At 53.7% G+C, this 15,150-nt stretch overlaps 1 protein-coding gene across 1 annotated transcript in view; it reads left to right on the top strand.

Moving 5' to 3' along the window:
• CARMIL1 (capping protein regulator and myosin 1 linker 1) overlaps positions 1-15,150 on the top strand; it is a 75,951-nt gene that overhangs the window by 27,701 nt on the left and 33,100 nt on the right. The window contains exons 4-13 of the mRNA XM_079762020.1: positions 910-969; positions 2,569-2,690; positions 5,599-5,696; positions 5,981-6,051; positions 6,427-6,500; positions 6,626-6,701; positions 8,807-8,895; positions 10,399-10,493; positions 11,078-11,164; positions 14,532-14,683. Of these exons, the coding sequence (XP_079618146.1) occupies positions 910-969; positions 2,569-2,690; positions 5,599-5,696; positions 5,981-6,051; positions 6,427-6,500; positions 6,626-6,701; positions 8,807-8,895; positions 10,399-10,493; positions 11,078-11,164; positions 14,532-14,683 (924 nt within the window). The remainder of the gene's footprint in view (positions 1-909; positions 970-2,568; positions 2,691-5,598; positions 5,697-5,980; positions 6,052-6,426; positions 6,501-6,625; positions 6,702-8,806; positions 8,896-10,398; positions 10,494-11,077; positions 11,165-14,531; positions 14,684-15,150) is intronic.

Raw genomic sequence — 15,150 nt, 5'->3', positions numbered from 1 at the left:
GGGCCCGACTCCATCCTGTTGTCTGCAGGAGGGTGAGAGGCTGTAGAGCCAGGGAGGTCAGGGGCCACTGTCCAGGAAAAAGGCAGGGAGGGGAGACTGGACCTACTGTTTCTTTAAATCCTCACTGAGGATGATTCCTTTGATTTTTAGAGAGAGAGGAAGGGAGTGAGAGAGAGAGACATCCATGTGAGAGAGAGACATCGCTCGCTGCCTCCCCTACCCATCCTGACCGTGGCTCGAACCCACAACCACCAAACTGAGTCACCGGCCAGGGCTGGGCCTACTTGGAAGAAAATTAAGTGCTGATCCCAGGAGAAGAGTGGAAGTGACCCTTATTGCTAAACAAGAAGGAAATAAATTACTTCCCTACCTGCAGGGGGAGAGAGGGCTTTGATTTATGTTTCGTTTAAGCCTCGTTTAAAATTCCTAAATACCATGCTTCTCTAAATCCATTCAAAATGTGAATCTATGGGAGATGGCAGGAGGAATAACGGCTCCCTGACTGGTCCGTGTCCCCCGAAGAGGTCAGGGTTTGGAAAGGAGGACAGTGGACGTGAAGTCATCCGCCAGTGACTCTCCGAAGCAAACATTGAAATAAAAGGAAAAAACGGGTTTAGAGGCCTCACTTCACACCTTCATTTCCAAATGAATGAAAAACCAGAGTAGAAATACCAACACTTCCCAGTGGGTTTGTCCCAGGATGAAACTTAAGAAGTCGCACGTGCACCTTCCTGTGAGGGACGCACCACGTGCTCTTTCTGAAATATCGAGGGCCCGTCTTGGGGATGGACGGAGACACACGCCAGCCCACCTCCGGCTGCTGGTGCATCGCCGACTGCAGCATTTTCTCCTTGAACTGTGCTCTAAGCCCTGATCACAGGTCTGTGTCCCTTCTCCCCCTCATTGCAGCTCGAGTTGACCTTCAGCTACTTGGACATTCAGGGCGTCACCTGTAGCAAGCCCGCGCAGGTGAGTGGGCGCCATGGAGACCGTGGGCGGGACCGTGGGGTCACCCCCTCCCCTGAGGGTCTGAAACTGTGAAACATCCTTTTGTTGGTCTCACTGTTGAACGTTTCTTGAGAGAATGTGGAAAAGCAAGATGAGGGACCCGGGAGGTTCCGAAGAGAAGCTGAAGGGGCCTCATGGGCAGGGTCGGGGCTGGTTCCGGTGAGGAAAACCTCAGTAATTGTGCGGGAACAACTAGTTACGCCCAACTGGCGCTGTGCAGTGGGTGGAGGTGCAGTGGGTGGACGTCATCCTATGAACCAGAAGGTCACGGTTGGATTCCCGGTCAGGGCACGTTCCCGGGTTGCAGGCTAGATCCCTAGTGTGGGGCGTGCAGAAGGCAGCCGATAAATGATTCTCTCTCATCATTGATGTTTCTCTCTCTCCCTTCCTTTCTGAAGTCTATCATATATATGTGTGTGTGTATATATATACATATATATATGTATATATATACACACACACATATATATATGTATTCTCTTATCAAAGAGGGAGTATGCAAATTGACCATCACACCCTCACAAGATGGTGGCACCCACAGCGGGGGAGGCGGGGCCGGCTGCTGCACGTGCCTGCCTCTGGAGTCCCCTCAGCCTCGTGGGGGGCCTTGGGTCCTCCTGCACCCCCCTGACTGAGGCTCAGGCAAGCCTTGGATGGCGGCTGCACAGCTGCCCAGGGCCAGGCCTGAGGCTCAGGTAACCAGGGCCGGCTGAGGCTTGTGCTGCTGGCAGTGGCAAGCAGCAGAGGTGTGGTGGGGGCATCGCCTTCTCCTGATCGCTGGGTTGCCTCCCGCCCCTGAGGGCTGCTGGACTGTGAGAGGGGGCAGGCTGGGCTGAGGGAATCCCCGCTCCAGCGCATGAATTTTCATGCACCGGGCCTCTAGTATATATATGTATGTATGTATGTATGTGTATGTGTGTGTGTGTGTGTGTGTGTGTATATATATATACATATATATACACACACACACACACACATATATATTTAAAGAAAGACAAATTCTACATATTCACAACAGCGGTTTTCTAGAGCAGGTCGGGAAGTGACGTAGAAAGGGGTTCAGCAGTTTTCTCATGGGTCTGGGTAATCGAACACATTCCGGACAGGACTCGTTTCCAGAACTTGGGCTTAGAAGCAGCTTCCAGAGGCCACTGCGGTGCCAGCAGCCCTGAGGGGGTCAGGAGCCTGGGTCCCAGCGCCGTGCTTGCTGCTGCCTGGCGTGGGACCTCCCACCAGTCCTCCAACCTCAGGGCCTTGTTCTTTTTTAATTTTTTTAAAGTTTATTTCAGAGAGGAAGGGAGAGGGAGAGAGAGAGATAGAAACAGCAATGATGAGAGAGAATCATGGATCAGCTGCCTCCTGCACACCCCTCACTGGGGATGGAGCCCACAACCCAGGCATGTGCCCTGACTGGGAATCGAACCGTGACTTCCTGGTTCATAGGTTGATGATCAACAGCTGAGCCATGTGGGCCAGGCAGGACTTTCTTTTCCTGTTACTTACAATCACACATGCGAGGGACTGGGTCGTGATTAGCAGTCCCTGCCCTTCCCCCTGCAGATGGTCGTGGAAACCGAGAAGTACAGCTTGTCCCTGAGGATGGCAGCGCCCGAGGACGTGAGCGAGGTGCTGGCCCACGTGGGCTCCTGCCTGCGGAGGATCTTTCCCGGCCTGTCTCCCGTGTGAGTCCTGGTGGGGGGTGAGGCTGGGAGGGCGGCGGGCAAGGCTGGCCTCCTCCCATTGAGCCCCTGATCCACGGCTGAGGTTTTCTGTGCGGCTCTGCCCGCTTCGCTGAGGCGCTGGGTGAGGTTTTCCCTCTGGGATTCTCCTGTGGGAACTCGGCGCCCAGCGCTCCATGGATGCCCGGGGCCAAGGCTGGTGTGCGGGCATCACCTGCAGGTTAATGAGGACAGAACGCCATTCCTTTGTGTTTTGTTTTCTGATCAGTAAGAGGAAACCTAAAAAAAAACCAAAATGAACGTAAACATAATAATTAGCCTCTTTCCTTTTTCTCTGGGTTTTCTGAAATACACCTTATGGATATCCTATCTAATAATAGACAAATAGGCAAATTGACCATATCTCTGACATGCCCACAAGCCACGCCCACCATCCAATCAGAGCAAGTATGCAAATTAACCCAAACCAAGATGGCTACAGCCACAGAGAGCAAGGTTTCCTAGGTAACAGAGGAAGCCAAGCTTTCTGCCAGCCGTTGGCAGGCCTAAGCCTCCACTCAAGCTACAAAGTTTCAATTATAGAAGGTAAACAAATTCAAACAAATGGCGGCAGAATGGAGCTTGAGAGAGCAGGCCAGGGTTGCCGCTGGCAACAGGGGAAGCAAAGCTTTCTGCACACCCTGGCCGGGCCCACCCGCTTAAGGCAACAAAGTTTCAATTATAACCCCAACACAAATGGCTGCGGGCCTCGGAGGGAGCCCCAGGCTTGGCTCTGCTTCAGGCTACAAAGTTTCAATTGTAGAAGGAAAATAAATTCCAGATACCAGGGCCTCTGCTTGCGTTGCCAGGGGGCGTGGCCCGCCTGCAAACCACCACAGGCCCCTCGCTCAGGCCGCCCCATGCCCCAAGGGAACCCCACCCTGATCAGGGACACCCTTCAGGGCAAACCAGCTGGCCCCCACCCCTGTACCAGGCCTCTATCCTATCTAATAAAAGAGTACTATGCAGATTGATCATCACTGCAACACACAATATAGCTGCCCCCATGTGGTCAAAGATCCTGCCCCATGTGGACACAAGATGGCCACCACAAGATGGCCAGCAGGAGAGGGCAGTTGGGAGGCACCCGGCCTGCAAGGGAGGGCAGTTGAGAAGGACCAGGCCTGCAAGGGAGGGCAGTTGGAGGTGATCAACCCTGCAGGAGAGGGCAGTTAGGGGTAACCAGGCCGTCAGAGGAGGGAAGTTGGGGGCAAACAGGCTGGCAGCAGAGTGGTTAGGGAGTGATCAGGCTGGCAGGCAGAAGCGGTTAGGGGCAATCAGGAAGGCAGGCAGGCAAGCAGTTGGGAGCCAGCAGTCCTGGACTGTGAGAGGGATGCCCCTGGGATCGGGCCTAAACGGGCAGTCGGACATCCCTTGAGGGGTCCCAGATTGGAGAGGGTACAGGCTGGGCTGAGGGACAACCCCCCCTCCATGCACGAATTTCGTGCACCGGGCCTCTAGTTACTACATGTTTGTTTACCTCTGTTAAGCTGTAAGCTCAGGATTTGGGGGACAGGTTTGTACTTGGGGAGTGTGCCGCTTTTCCATGAGGGGGAGAGCGTTCTAGGGTGGGTGTGGATGTTTTTGTGTTTTTTTCCGAAGACACAGGTTTAATGTTCCTTGTGGACGGAAATGTCCTCACAGAACAGCCACACACACAGACTTAGTTGCTTCAGTGTTGTGTCCCAGCACATCCCACGACATTCGGGCCCCTGTCTTCCAGTCAGTTTGACAGCTTCTTAGGGGTTCTGTCCACCGTTTTAAACACGATGATCACCGATGTTCTGAAGGAAACGCAGTGTAGGAATAATGCATGAGTTGAACCCAGTCTCTCTCCCAGGGGACTCTGGTGCTGTTGGGCCAGCACAGTAACCTGTTCACGTGCGATGGGATCAAAGAAGGCTGGCACCAGACAGACCAAGCTGTGCTCACATCTGAATTAGCCCAACGGCTCACTTGATTGAGCCACGTTGCCCCGCAGGGACCTGGCCTGTCTCCCTTTGTCCCTGAGGCAGAGTGCCTCCTTGGGTGGGTGTCCCCGACCACCTTGGGTAAGGAACGCTGAGCTTGACCTGCAGGACGTCTCAGTGGGGACGTCAGGGGCCGTGAAACAGGGAGGCTGGAGCTTGGAGGGAAGGGCCGGGCTGCAGACCCAGCAGGTGTGAGGGTCACGGTGTCACCGTGGGCTGAGGCCTGGCTGTAACGAGGCCCCTGGACAGAAAGGGTCCTGACAGTGAGCCTGAGATGTAGAGGTCGAGTCAAGGAGGAGAGCGCCGAGCAAGGTGGGTGAGGTTCCCGGGGAGCCCAGAGCCCAGAGGGCTTGGCACAGTGACACGGTATCGGGCACGCTTGCGGCAGAGTTGTCCACAGTGGGTCAGCATCGGGCACGCTCGCAGCAGAGGCTGTCCACAGTGGGTCAGCATCGGGCATGCTCGGGGCAGAGCTGTCTGGTGAGTCGGCACCGTGAGGGGCACAGGCGGCCTTGACCTGCATGGCGCCAGGTTTGGGAGGGATCGGCGGATGCCCGGTTGTGAAGTGATGAGGACATGGTTTGTGCAGAAAACGCAGACACGTGTGGCTCCCTAGCAGGCTCAGCGGATAAGCGTCGGCCTGCAGACTGAAGGGTCCCAGGCTCAATCTTGGTCAAGGGCAAATGCCCGGTTGTAGGGTCGATCCCCAGTGGGGGGTGTGAGGAGGGAGCCGATCCATGATTCTCTCTCATCACTCTCATCACTGATGTTTCTCTCTCCCTTCCTTTCTGAAATCAATGAAAATATATTGAAAAATAAAATAAATGCTTCTCACAATAGATTTCTGCGTGCAGTCCGTCCGAAACACTTGATTTCTGATGTTCCTCGTTGTGATCCTGCAGGAAAATCATGAAGAGGGTGTCCATGGAGCCGTCGGAGCGGCTGGCCAGCCTGCAGGCCGAGTGGGACAGCCAGCCGGCGGCCGAGCAGGGCCCCTGTGGTGAGCACATTCCCACCGGCGCTCAGGCTGCGAGGAGACCCCACCAGGCCGTGAGGTCTAGCCCAGTGCGCATGGCGGGCACAGTCAGTGGGGAGCTGTAATTGGTGGGCGGTGGACAGAGGCTGTACTTAAGCTCTACACACCCCACGCCCGCTGCCTGCCCGCCCGCACGAGGGCGTCCTGGTTCCCAAGCAGAGAAGGAGCGTAGGTCGCGTGGGAGCTTTTAAGTTTCAACTTCACAGTCGCTTCCCCGAAAACCTGTCCCGTTTCTGTTTCTGTTCCAGGCGGGTTTTCTCAGATGTACGCCTGTGTCTGCGACTGGCTGGGCTTCCCATACAGGGAGGAAGTGCAGTGGGTGAGTGTACCTGTGTGCAGTGTGCACACTCACATGCACACACACAGACACAGATGCACAACACACACCTATTCACATTTACACAGTCACTCACAGACACATACCACACAGACATACAGACACAACACCAATACACACACACAGACACACCACACATTCACACACACACACACACACACACACACACACACACACACACTCACAGAGACTATTTCAGTGTCTGTCTGCTTGTTTCTCTGTTTCCCCGCCCTTTGTTGTTGCTCACAGTCTTCCTTGCTCAGATCACATACGAACCCCCCCCCCCCCCCCCGCGTCTCTCTTGCTCCCCCACCACTGACGCGGACTGTTCACCCGACTGCGCTGTGTTTCCAACAGGATGTGGACACGATCTATCTGACCCAGGACACCCGGGAGCTGAACCTGCAGGACTTCAGTCACCTGGACCACAGGTGAGGGCCTCCCTCCACTCTCCCTCCAGCTCGGAGCCAGGGCCGCATGGCTGCTGAGCCGGGGGCCCTGATGGCGTGGATCTTGGCTGTTGTAAGAGCGCGGGCTTTGTGATTCCTGCTCCCAGGGACCTGATCCCCATCATCGCTGCCCTGGAGTACAACCAGTGGTTCTCCAAGCTGTCCTCCAAGGACCTCCGGCTGGTGAGTGGGGAGATGACCGCGTGGTGTCCGGGGAGCTGGGTTTCAAACACCTGCCGATAGTCAGAAAGTAGATTTGTTTCCTGCCATACTGGCGCGCTGCCTACATGTTTATTTCTTGGGGAACTTTTTCCCAGAAGGGTTCTGTATAACATTTTCTCGTTTGTGAGATGCTTTGCATTTTCAGCTGCTTCGGGCGATTTGGATGAATCAGGCAAGAAAAACATAGGGAGTGTGGCCTTAGGTGCCCACTCCTGTTGGCAAAAACGACTCAGGTGACGCCTGCACAGAGAGCAGGCTTAGCATCCTGTCGCCTCCATGAAGCAGCCCTTCCTAGGAATTTAGGGAACTGTTACACCTGGTAGAGTTACGAGAGGCAGCATGGATATTCCAGACGACTTGAGGGGCACCTTTGTACGTGAGCAGAATAAAATCTAAGAGGAGTTGATTAGTTTTCATAGGGCTGGGGAGCCACTTCTGGTCTGTTTGGTTGGTTTTTTTCCAGGTTCCAGGCAGCCACGTGGAAGGTGCTCCTCTGAGAGCTAGCTTTCGGCTGCTGTGCTCTTTTAGGCAGGAGATAACTTAGGTGTTTCAATGGCGCCTCTTTCATTCCAGCCTCCAACTCTCAGAGGTCATAGGAGCTTGTGGTTTAAGATTTCCATAGAGCCCTGGCCAGTGTGACACAGTGGATAGAGCTTCGGCCTGTGGACCAAAGGGTTCTGGGTTTGGTTCTGGTCAAGCGCATGTACCTCGGTTGCAGGCTCCCCCCTGGCCCGGGCCCTGGTCGGGGCTTGTGCAGGAGGCAACCAATTGATGTGTTTCTCTCACATTGATGTTTCTCTCTGTCTTTCTCTCTCTCTTCCATTCTCTCTAAAAAATCAATGGAAAAATATCCTCGGGTGAGGATAAAAAAAAAAAAAGATTTTCATAGTAGGGTTTGGATTGAGACGTATATCTGAGGAAGATTGGACGTTAGCTAGTGGACAGGCTACTGGGTCTGTGGATAGGCCTGGGGGTGAGTGACCTAAGGCATTGTCAGTCGGAACATGGCTGTGAACTTATTGGGGCCCCTTAAGAGGCAGTGGGTGTAAGAAAAGAGTGTGGGCTTAGAAATGCAAACCCGGTTTTCAGATTCTGACTTAGCACAAGGCCCTGTGACCTTAGATATGCTACCTGACCTTCAGGGCCCCAGCTTCCTGTGTACCTGTTATCGGGAGCGAGTTGGAGCGCAGATCTTACGCATTGCTACCCAGTGCCGTCAGAGTATGTGGCTCATATTAGCTACTCATTCAAATTGGTTTCATAAATGGGTGTCAAGTTAGTTTGTTGAGTGAATGAGTGTGCATAGCAGTATAACTACTTGGCAGGTTACTGAGAGGCGTTTAGAAATTTAAACACAGTCACACCATTTACCACCACCACCACCCTGATCACCATCACCACCACCACCACCATCATCACTACCATTACTACCATCACCACCATCATCATCCTCCTCACCATCCTCACCACCACCACCACCACCACCACCATCATCGCCACCATCCTCATCATCACCATCACCACCATCCTCATCATCCTCACCACCACCATCATCATCATCACCATCACCACCACCACCATCATCACCACCATCCTCATCATCACCATCACCACCATCCTCATCATCCTCACCACCACCATCACCATCATCACCATCGCCACCATCACCATCATAATCACCACCATCATCACTGCCCTTTAGTTTTTATTCTCCCTTTTGCGTGTCATTTTCTTTGGGAATTCTTTTTGTTTTCCCAGGACTGGGTGAGCTGTACCTCTGTGTGCCCAGACGGTGACCAAAACGGCCTGTTTATTGTTCTACCGTATTGTGTGTGCTCTTGTCCGAGTCCCCTGCTGGTGGTCCACTCTGGACGGCAGGGACGTTGTCCTTTATGTCACTGTCTCCCCAGGAAGGACCTTCCTCGTGATGGGGCTCAGTTAGCTTTCCAGAATGAACGCGTGTGTGCACGAACGGTTGACGTCATTACAGTGTTGCGAAGGCTGTAACAGTGACACGAGCTTGGTGGCAGGTGTGCGGCGCGGCTAACGCATGTGTTGTGTTGCAGTCCTCCGATGTCTGTGAGCAGATCCTGAGGGTGGTGAGCAGGTCCAGTCGGCTGGAAGAGTTGGTGTTGGAAAACGCTGGACTGAGAATGTGAGTATTTCCCTGCACATGGGACTCTGTGGCTTTGGAACGTCTTGCCATTTCCTCTAAAGATACAGTTAAAACGAAAAGGTGGGCTCCTCCCATAGAGAACATCCTGTTTCCCTTCTTAAAAAAGTTCCCAGAATCCCTAGCATTGCCACGGAGGTCACGGATTTCATAACGTCCTTTGCCGTTGTGTCATGGATGTGTTTGGTGGTGCCTGGTGTGTGGGCCCTTGAGCCAGACACCTTGTGGCCTTGGGCAGTTTGTTTGGGCTCTGCCTCCGTCTCTGCATCTCTGAAATGGACACAACATTAGCACCTTCCTTATGAAATTACAGCCCTGGGCCAATGAGGTCGCTATGGAAAGTGCTTAGGAAGCATCTTTCGTGTTCTGGGGGCCGGTGGTGACCCGTGTCACTGACGCTGTTGTAGGAACAGCCGACTGCAGGCTGTTTTACCACTTTGCTTTGGTCGGTTTGGCCATTGGCCTCCCTTTTCCGATTCACACTTATGTCGTCTGCACCTCGTGGTTCCGAGATCCAGACCCAGGCCTGTGGGGGGCGTGTGGGAGCTGGAATCTGCTGGAACCCGGACTCCATTGCTAAGTGAGGAGGGGTGGCGGTTTCATAATCACAGCCCTCAGTGTGTTATTTTAAGTGAAACACATCTAAAATAGCGATTTTAATTTTCATTAAAGTAAGGTGCTGGCAATCGCAGCCTTTAAACTCCACAATTAGAACAGCTGGGTCTGCATTTGTGGGTGCTGCTCCACGTTATGGAGGGGCCGACGCATACTATCAACAGCGTCCTGAGATGTGTCTTTCTTACATATATACTAAAGCCCGGTGTACAAAATTCGTGCATGGATAGGGTCCCTAGGCCTGGCCGGCGATCAGGGCCAATCGGGGCCTTCCGGCTGCAGGCTGGGGCCTTCTTCTGTCCCGTGCCGCCCCCCGGTGGTCAGTGCATCATAGCAAGCGGATCGAACTCCCGCGGGGACACTTGGCATACGTTTTATATACATAGAAGATATTTCTATTGATTTCAGAAAGGAAGGAAGAGGGAGAGAGAGACTGAAACATCAATGATAGGAGAGAATCATTGATCCAGCACACCCCACACTGGGGATCGAGCCCACAACCCGGGCATGTGCCCTGACCGGGAATCAGACTGTGATCTCCTGGTCTCTAGCTTGATGCTCAACCACTGAGCCAGCTGGCCAGGCCTGAAATGTGTCTTTAATGGGCAATGACAGGATTTTCTCTGCTTCGGAATGAGGCTTTGGCCATTGAAATGAACCATGTTGGGTGTGACTGCAGGTTCTCTGATGAGGATTTATACCTCATGTGGGAAATGGATTGGGCGCTAAGAAATACGCGGCACGTGAGTTCCACTGGGAAGAAAGCATCTGTCGCTTTGCCTCCAGCTGTTCCTCCAGCTGTTCCAGCCCTGAGGTCTGAGCCGTTCTGCACTTGGTGGTCGTTCCTCTCACTGTTGTGTTTGTCTGCAGAGAGTTTGCACAGAAACTGGCCAGTGCGCTCGCACATAACCCCGGCTCAGGACTGCACACCATCAACCTCGCTGGCAACGCGCTGGAGGACCGAGGTACCTGGAGTCTCGGACCCGCGCTGCCGGCCGTGAGCAGAGTGGGGAGGTCACTGCAGCCAGGCCCGGGGAATGGGGAGCAGACCTGGCTGAGCTGTGATTATGGTCTTTTTTTTAAAATACATTTTTGTTGATTTCAGAGAGGACGGGAGAGGGAGAGAGAGATAGGAACATCAGTGAGGAGAGAGCATCATGGATCGGCTGCCTCCTGCACGCCCCACACTGGGCATCGAGCCCGTGACCCGGGCCTGTGCCCTGACTGGGGATCGAACCCTGACCTGGTTCATAGGTCGACGCTCAACCCCTGAGCCGCTCCGGCGGGCTGTGTTACATTCTAAGGGCTGCTTTTGCTCTCCTTGGCTCCTGGCTCCTAACCCTTCGGTGGAAATACATTGCTGGCCGCCCCTGAGCAGGTGGCTGGGAATTCCACAGGAAATCCAACGGAGTCGAAAATACTTACAGATCTCTCCATCGAAGGGACGTTGTTGAGGATTTATTGAAAAACTCAGAAGCAAGTTTGCACAAATGTGCCATTCCGAGCGCTTGAGAAGTCTCATGATCCCCTTTTCTTTTTCCTTTCTCAGGTGTGTCCTCTTTAAGTGTTCAATTTGCCAAACTCCCAAAGGGATTAAAACATTTAAATTTATCTAAAACCTCATTGTCACCTAAAGGTACTGTATATCTTATTAACTTTATGTCTGTCTGTGATGTTCTCTACCTTAAATAGTTAGAATTATTACTCATATGTCTACATTTAAATATATGTATTAGCGCCTGGCCAGGTGGCTTGGTTGGAGCGCCGTCCCGTACACCACAAGGTTGCGGGTTCAATTCCCAGCCAGGGCACGTACCTGGGTTTTGGGTTCAGTCCCTGGTTGGGGCACATATGGGAGGCAACCAATCCATGTTTCTCTCTCTCTCTCCCCTTCCTTCCTCGATCTCTAAAAATCAATAAAAACATATCCTCGGGTGAGGATTAAAAGACTAATAAAAGAAAGTAAAATACAGGTGTGTACACACTTGGACTAATTATAGTGGCAGTGTTTATGGAAAGCCATCTCATTTTCAAAACGTCTAGACCAGATGTTGATGTGCGTATGCACTTCTCCAACTTCCCTTTCCTTCCTGAGTGTCTCTGACCACTTCTCCAACACTTCAGCACGGCTGCCGTATCCGCAGCAGTCTCCCTGTTTATATGTTTTTAAAGATAGTTTTTTATTGATTTCAGAGAGGAAGGGAGAGGGAGAGAGGAGTAGAAACATCAGCGATGAGAGAGAATCACGGACCGGCTGCCTCCTGCACTCCCCACACTGGGGATCGAGCCCACAACCCAGGCATGTGCCCTGACCGGGAATCGAACCGTGACCTCCTGGTTCATAGGTAGACATTCAACCATTGAGTCATGCCAGCCTGACAAAACAGTTTTTAAAAGCGTTCCTTGTTCTTGCAGCTTCAAAATAACTCAGATGAATTGGTCCTCGTAAGCTTTTTGTGCAATTTGACTGGCATTTATATTTCAATTCCGGGAAAAGACGGATAACCAGAGCTCCCTAATTCAAGAAAGATAGTTTTCACCTCCCCACGCCGCCCCTCAGATGTTGGCGGGAGGATGGTTCTCAGGCTCCTGGTGCCTGTCCTGCCGGCTGCCAGGCGTCGGCACGGGCCATCTGCCTCCCTCGCTCCAGCTGCAAAGCCTCCAGCGCTAACTCAGGATCGCCCGGCCCGCTGGGCGCCGTATCCAGCGCGGCGATCTGTGCTCAGTGCGGGCTGGGAGCGGCCTGGCTTCTTCCATCCTGTGTTTTTGGATTTCCTGCTGCTCCTGTGCCCAGGAACCCGGCCTCCCGTGGAGGGGCCTCAGGAGGGGGCGGGGAGCCTTCCGGCCAGCAGCTTGACACTGGGCGCGAGGCTCCCGGAGTCTGGGCAGATGCTGGCCTCCCGCCAAGCGCCGGCGCCTGCCAAGGGGGCGTTGTGCGGTGGAGACCAATCCGACCTGTTCCTTTTGGAATGTGTTTGTTAGGTTTGTCAGGCCTCACTGAGGACATGGTTTTGATGATTTTCTTGTTGAGAGTCTGGGGTTCTCTGTGTGTTTTGGACTCAGTTGTTCCGTTACGGGACATACATGAACGGTCCCAGCAACAGGGCGGGCTGCCGGAGGCTGGCCATTTCCACAGGCGGGACCTTCTGTCTGCCAGGGGCCATGTGGATATTTATTTTTTTATTCTTATTTTATTTTTATTGATTTCAGAGAGGAAAGGAGAGGGAGAGAGAAATAGAAACATCAGTGATGAGAGAGAATCACTGATCAGCTGCCTCCTACACTCCCCACACTGGGGATTGAGCCCGCAACCTGGGCATGTGCGCTGACCCGGAACCGAACCGTGACCTCCTGGTTCATAGGTCAATGCTCAACCTCTGAGCCAAGCCAGCCGGGCCCATTTGGATGTTTTTAACATCATTAGTGGGCCATACAAAATGATCAACTTAAAAATTAGCCTGCTCTGTTTGGTCAAATTATTTAATTAACTCGCCCCTGATGCGTGGACAGAGCCAGGCCAAATGATTTCTCGGGACTTCTACGGCCCGTGGGCCGGACGTTCCCCACCCGTTTAAACATCACAGGTGTTGCCTCCCGACAGCAAGCTCTCTGTCGGCCTTGCAGGTTTCCTTATCTGACAGACTCGTCAGACCCGCGCCTCTCACGGCCAGGCTCTCGTCTGGCATTGCTGCTCGTCCTGCTCTCACTGCCTCTCGCTGGCCCGGCTGCGGGGAGGCTGAGACGGTGCCCGGGGTCCTGGAGCCCATGCCGTACGCGGGGCTGTCCTTCAGGATCTGAGGGTCTGTCCCAGTGAACCCTTGAGTAGCACTGACCTCATCCTGGCCTTGAGCTTCTGGGTCTGTCTGAGGGCACAGGGTGGGCCTGTTACATGGACCCATCCCAGCCTTGTGGAAGCATTTCGTGCACACTTCATGAGTGTGGCCGCGTCATTCCTCCCTGAACTCCAGTTAAGTATTTCTCTGCTCCCGTCTCCTCTGCGCGCCCAAGGGCGGACTCGGCTGAGTAATGGCTGTGGGACTTGATCGACACCCTGGAGCCTTGCTTGTAACTCCCAGCTCTTCTCTCCAAGTGGAGCGAGCGTCTCCGGCTCTGGCGGGCCTGGCCCTGACCCTTATCCTGGCCGAGGCAAAGGACAAACCCCCTTTGTCTTCAGGGACAGCCTGGGATGGTCAATCATTTTACTGCAAAATTAGAAACAACGTCATCTATAAAAGTGCATTCAATTTAGCCCAGCAGGCATGGCTTCGTGATTGAGTGTTGACCTATGAACCAGGAGGTCACGGTTCGATTCCTGGTCAGGGCACATGCCTGGGTTGCCGGCTCCATCCCCAGTCCCTGGGATCGATCCCCAGTGTGGGGTGTGCAGAAGGCAGCTGATGAAATATATATATTTTTTGAAAAGTATACTCAATTTAGAAATAGCCATATTTCCAAATTACACAATGAGAACCTTGGAATTTTAGTAAAAACACAAAATGTTTTGTAATAGCCCATGTCCTGGGATCTGAAGAACCATGACGATTCTCTGTCTGACCTCTACTGACCCCAGCGAGTGAGCAGAATGTTCTGGGCTCCCCATTGGTGGTGACCCCTCCCAGACCCTGTGCCGTGACAAGGAGGGCATGTTAGAGCCCCTGCCCGGCTCGCAGGCCTGCCTCCCGGACCGGCTCTCCCTTCATGTGGCCCTCTGCCCCCTGGGACCCCCTTGGTTTCCTTTCCTTTCTTTTTTTATATTTTATTGACTTCAGAGAGGAAGGGGGAGGGAGAGAGAGACATCAGTGATGAGAGAGGGTTACTGATCAGCTGCCTCCCGCACACCCCCCACTGGGGATGGAGCTCGCCACCCAGGCATGTGCCCTGACCGTGACTCAAACCCTGACCTCCTGGTTCATAGCTCAACGCTCAACCACTGAGCCACGCTGGCCGGGCCTAGATCTCATTTTGTTTCCTGGACATTGAGCCGAATCTTCTTGCCGTTTCAGGGGTGAACTGCCTTTCTCAGTCACTCAGTGCCAACCCGCTGACCGCCACCGCCCTCACACACCTGGACCTCTCAGGGAACACCCTTCGCGGAGATGACCTCTCGGTGGGTGCCCGCCCTGGCCCGGCGCTGTGCCCTGCGAGCCTGGGGAGTGTCTGACGGGCTTTCCAGCTCGTGGCCCACGTCTCCTTGAGCGGGGCGCCTTCGCCTCGTTTCATCCTGAGCTTGGGAGGTGTTTTATAGGGAATTTCAGAGCCTTCCTTCATTAAAGTTGCGCAGGGGTGAGGGGAGGCGTTAGGTCTGCGACCCCCCGAAACACGCCGTGTCTTAGCTGCACAGGACTGTGGATGGCTCTCGTTGGATTGGGGCGGCCACCAGGGAGGGAAAGGTCATTGCATTGGACAGAGGGAGGGGAGTCTGAGACTGTCCTGGGGCTCAGGTTCACATTCGAGGTCCTGACCTGCTCCCGGAAGGGATTCCCCAGGTGGCTCTTCGTCGAGGTCGTCAGCCATTCTGGAATGATGAACAGGGAGCTAACCAGGCAACGAGGTCACGTGCAGCAACGGGAGCTGAGGCCAAGTTTCCATCCGGCCTTGATTTTGCTGACACAATTTTAATTA

Source organism: Cnephaeus nilssonii, assembly GCF_951640355.1.
Source record: "Cnephaeus nilssonii genome assembly, chromosome: 21".
Lineage (NCBI taxonomy): Eukaryota > Metazoa > Chordata > Mammalia > Chiroptera > Vespertilionidae > Cnephaeus > Cnephaeus nilssonii.
Note: the sequence above shows the minus strand (reverse complement) of the source record. Positions and strands in the feature narration are given on the sequence as shown.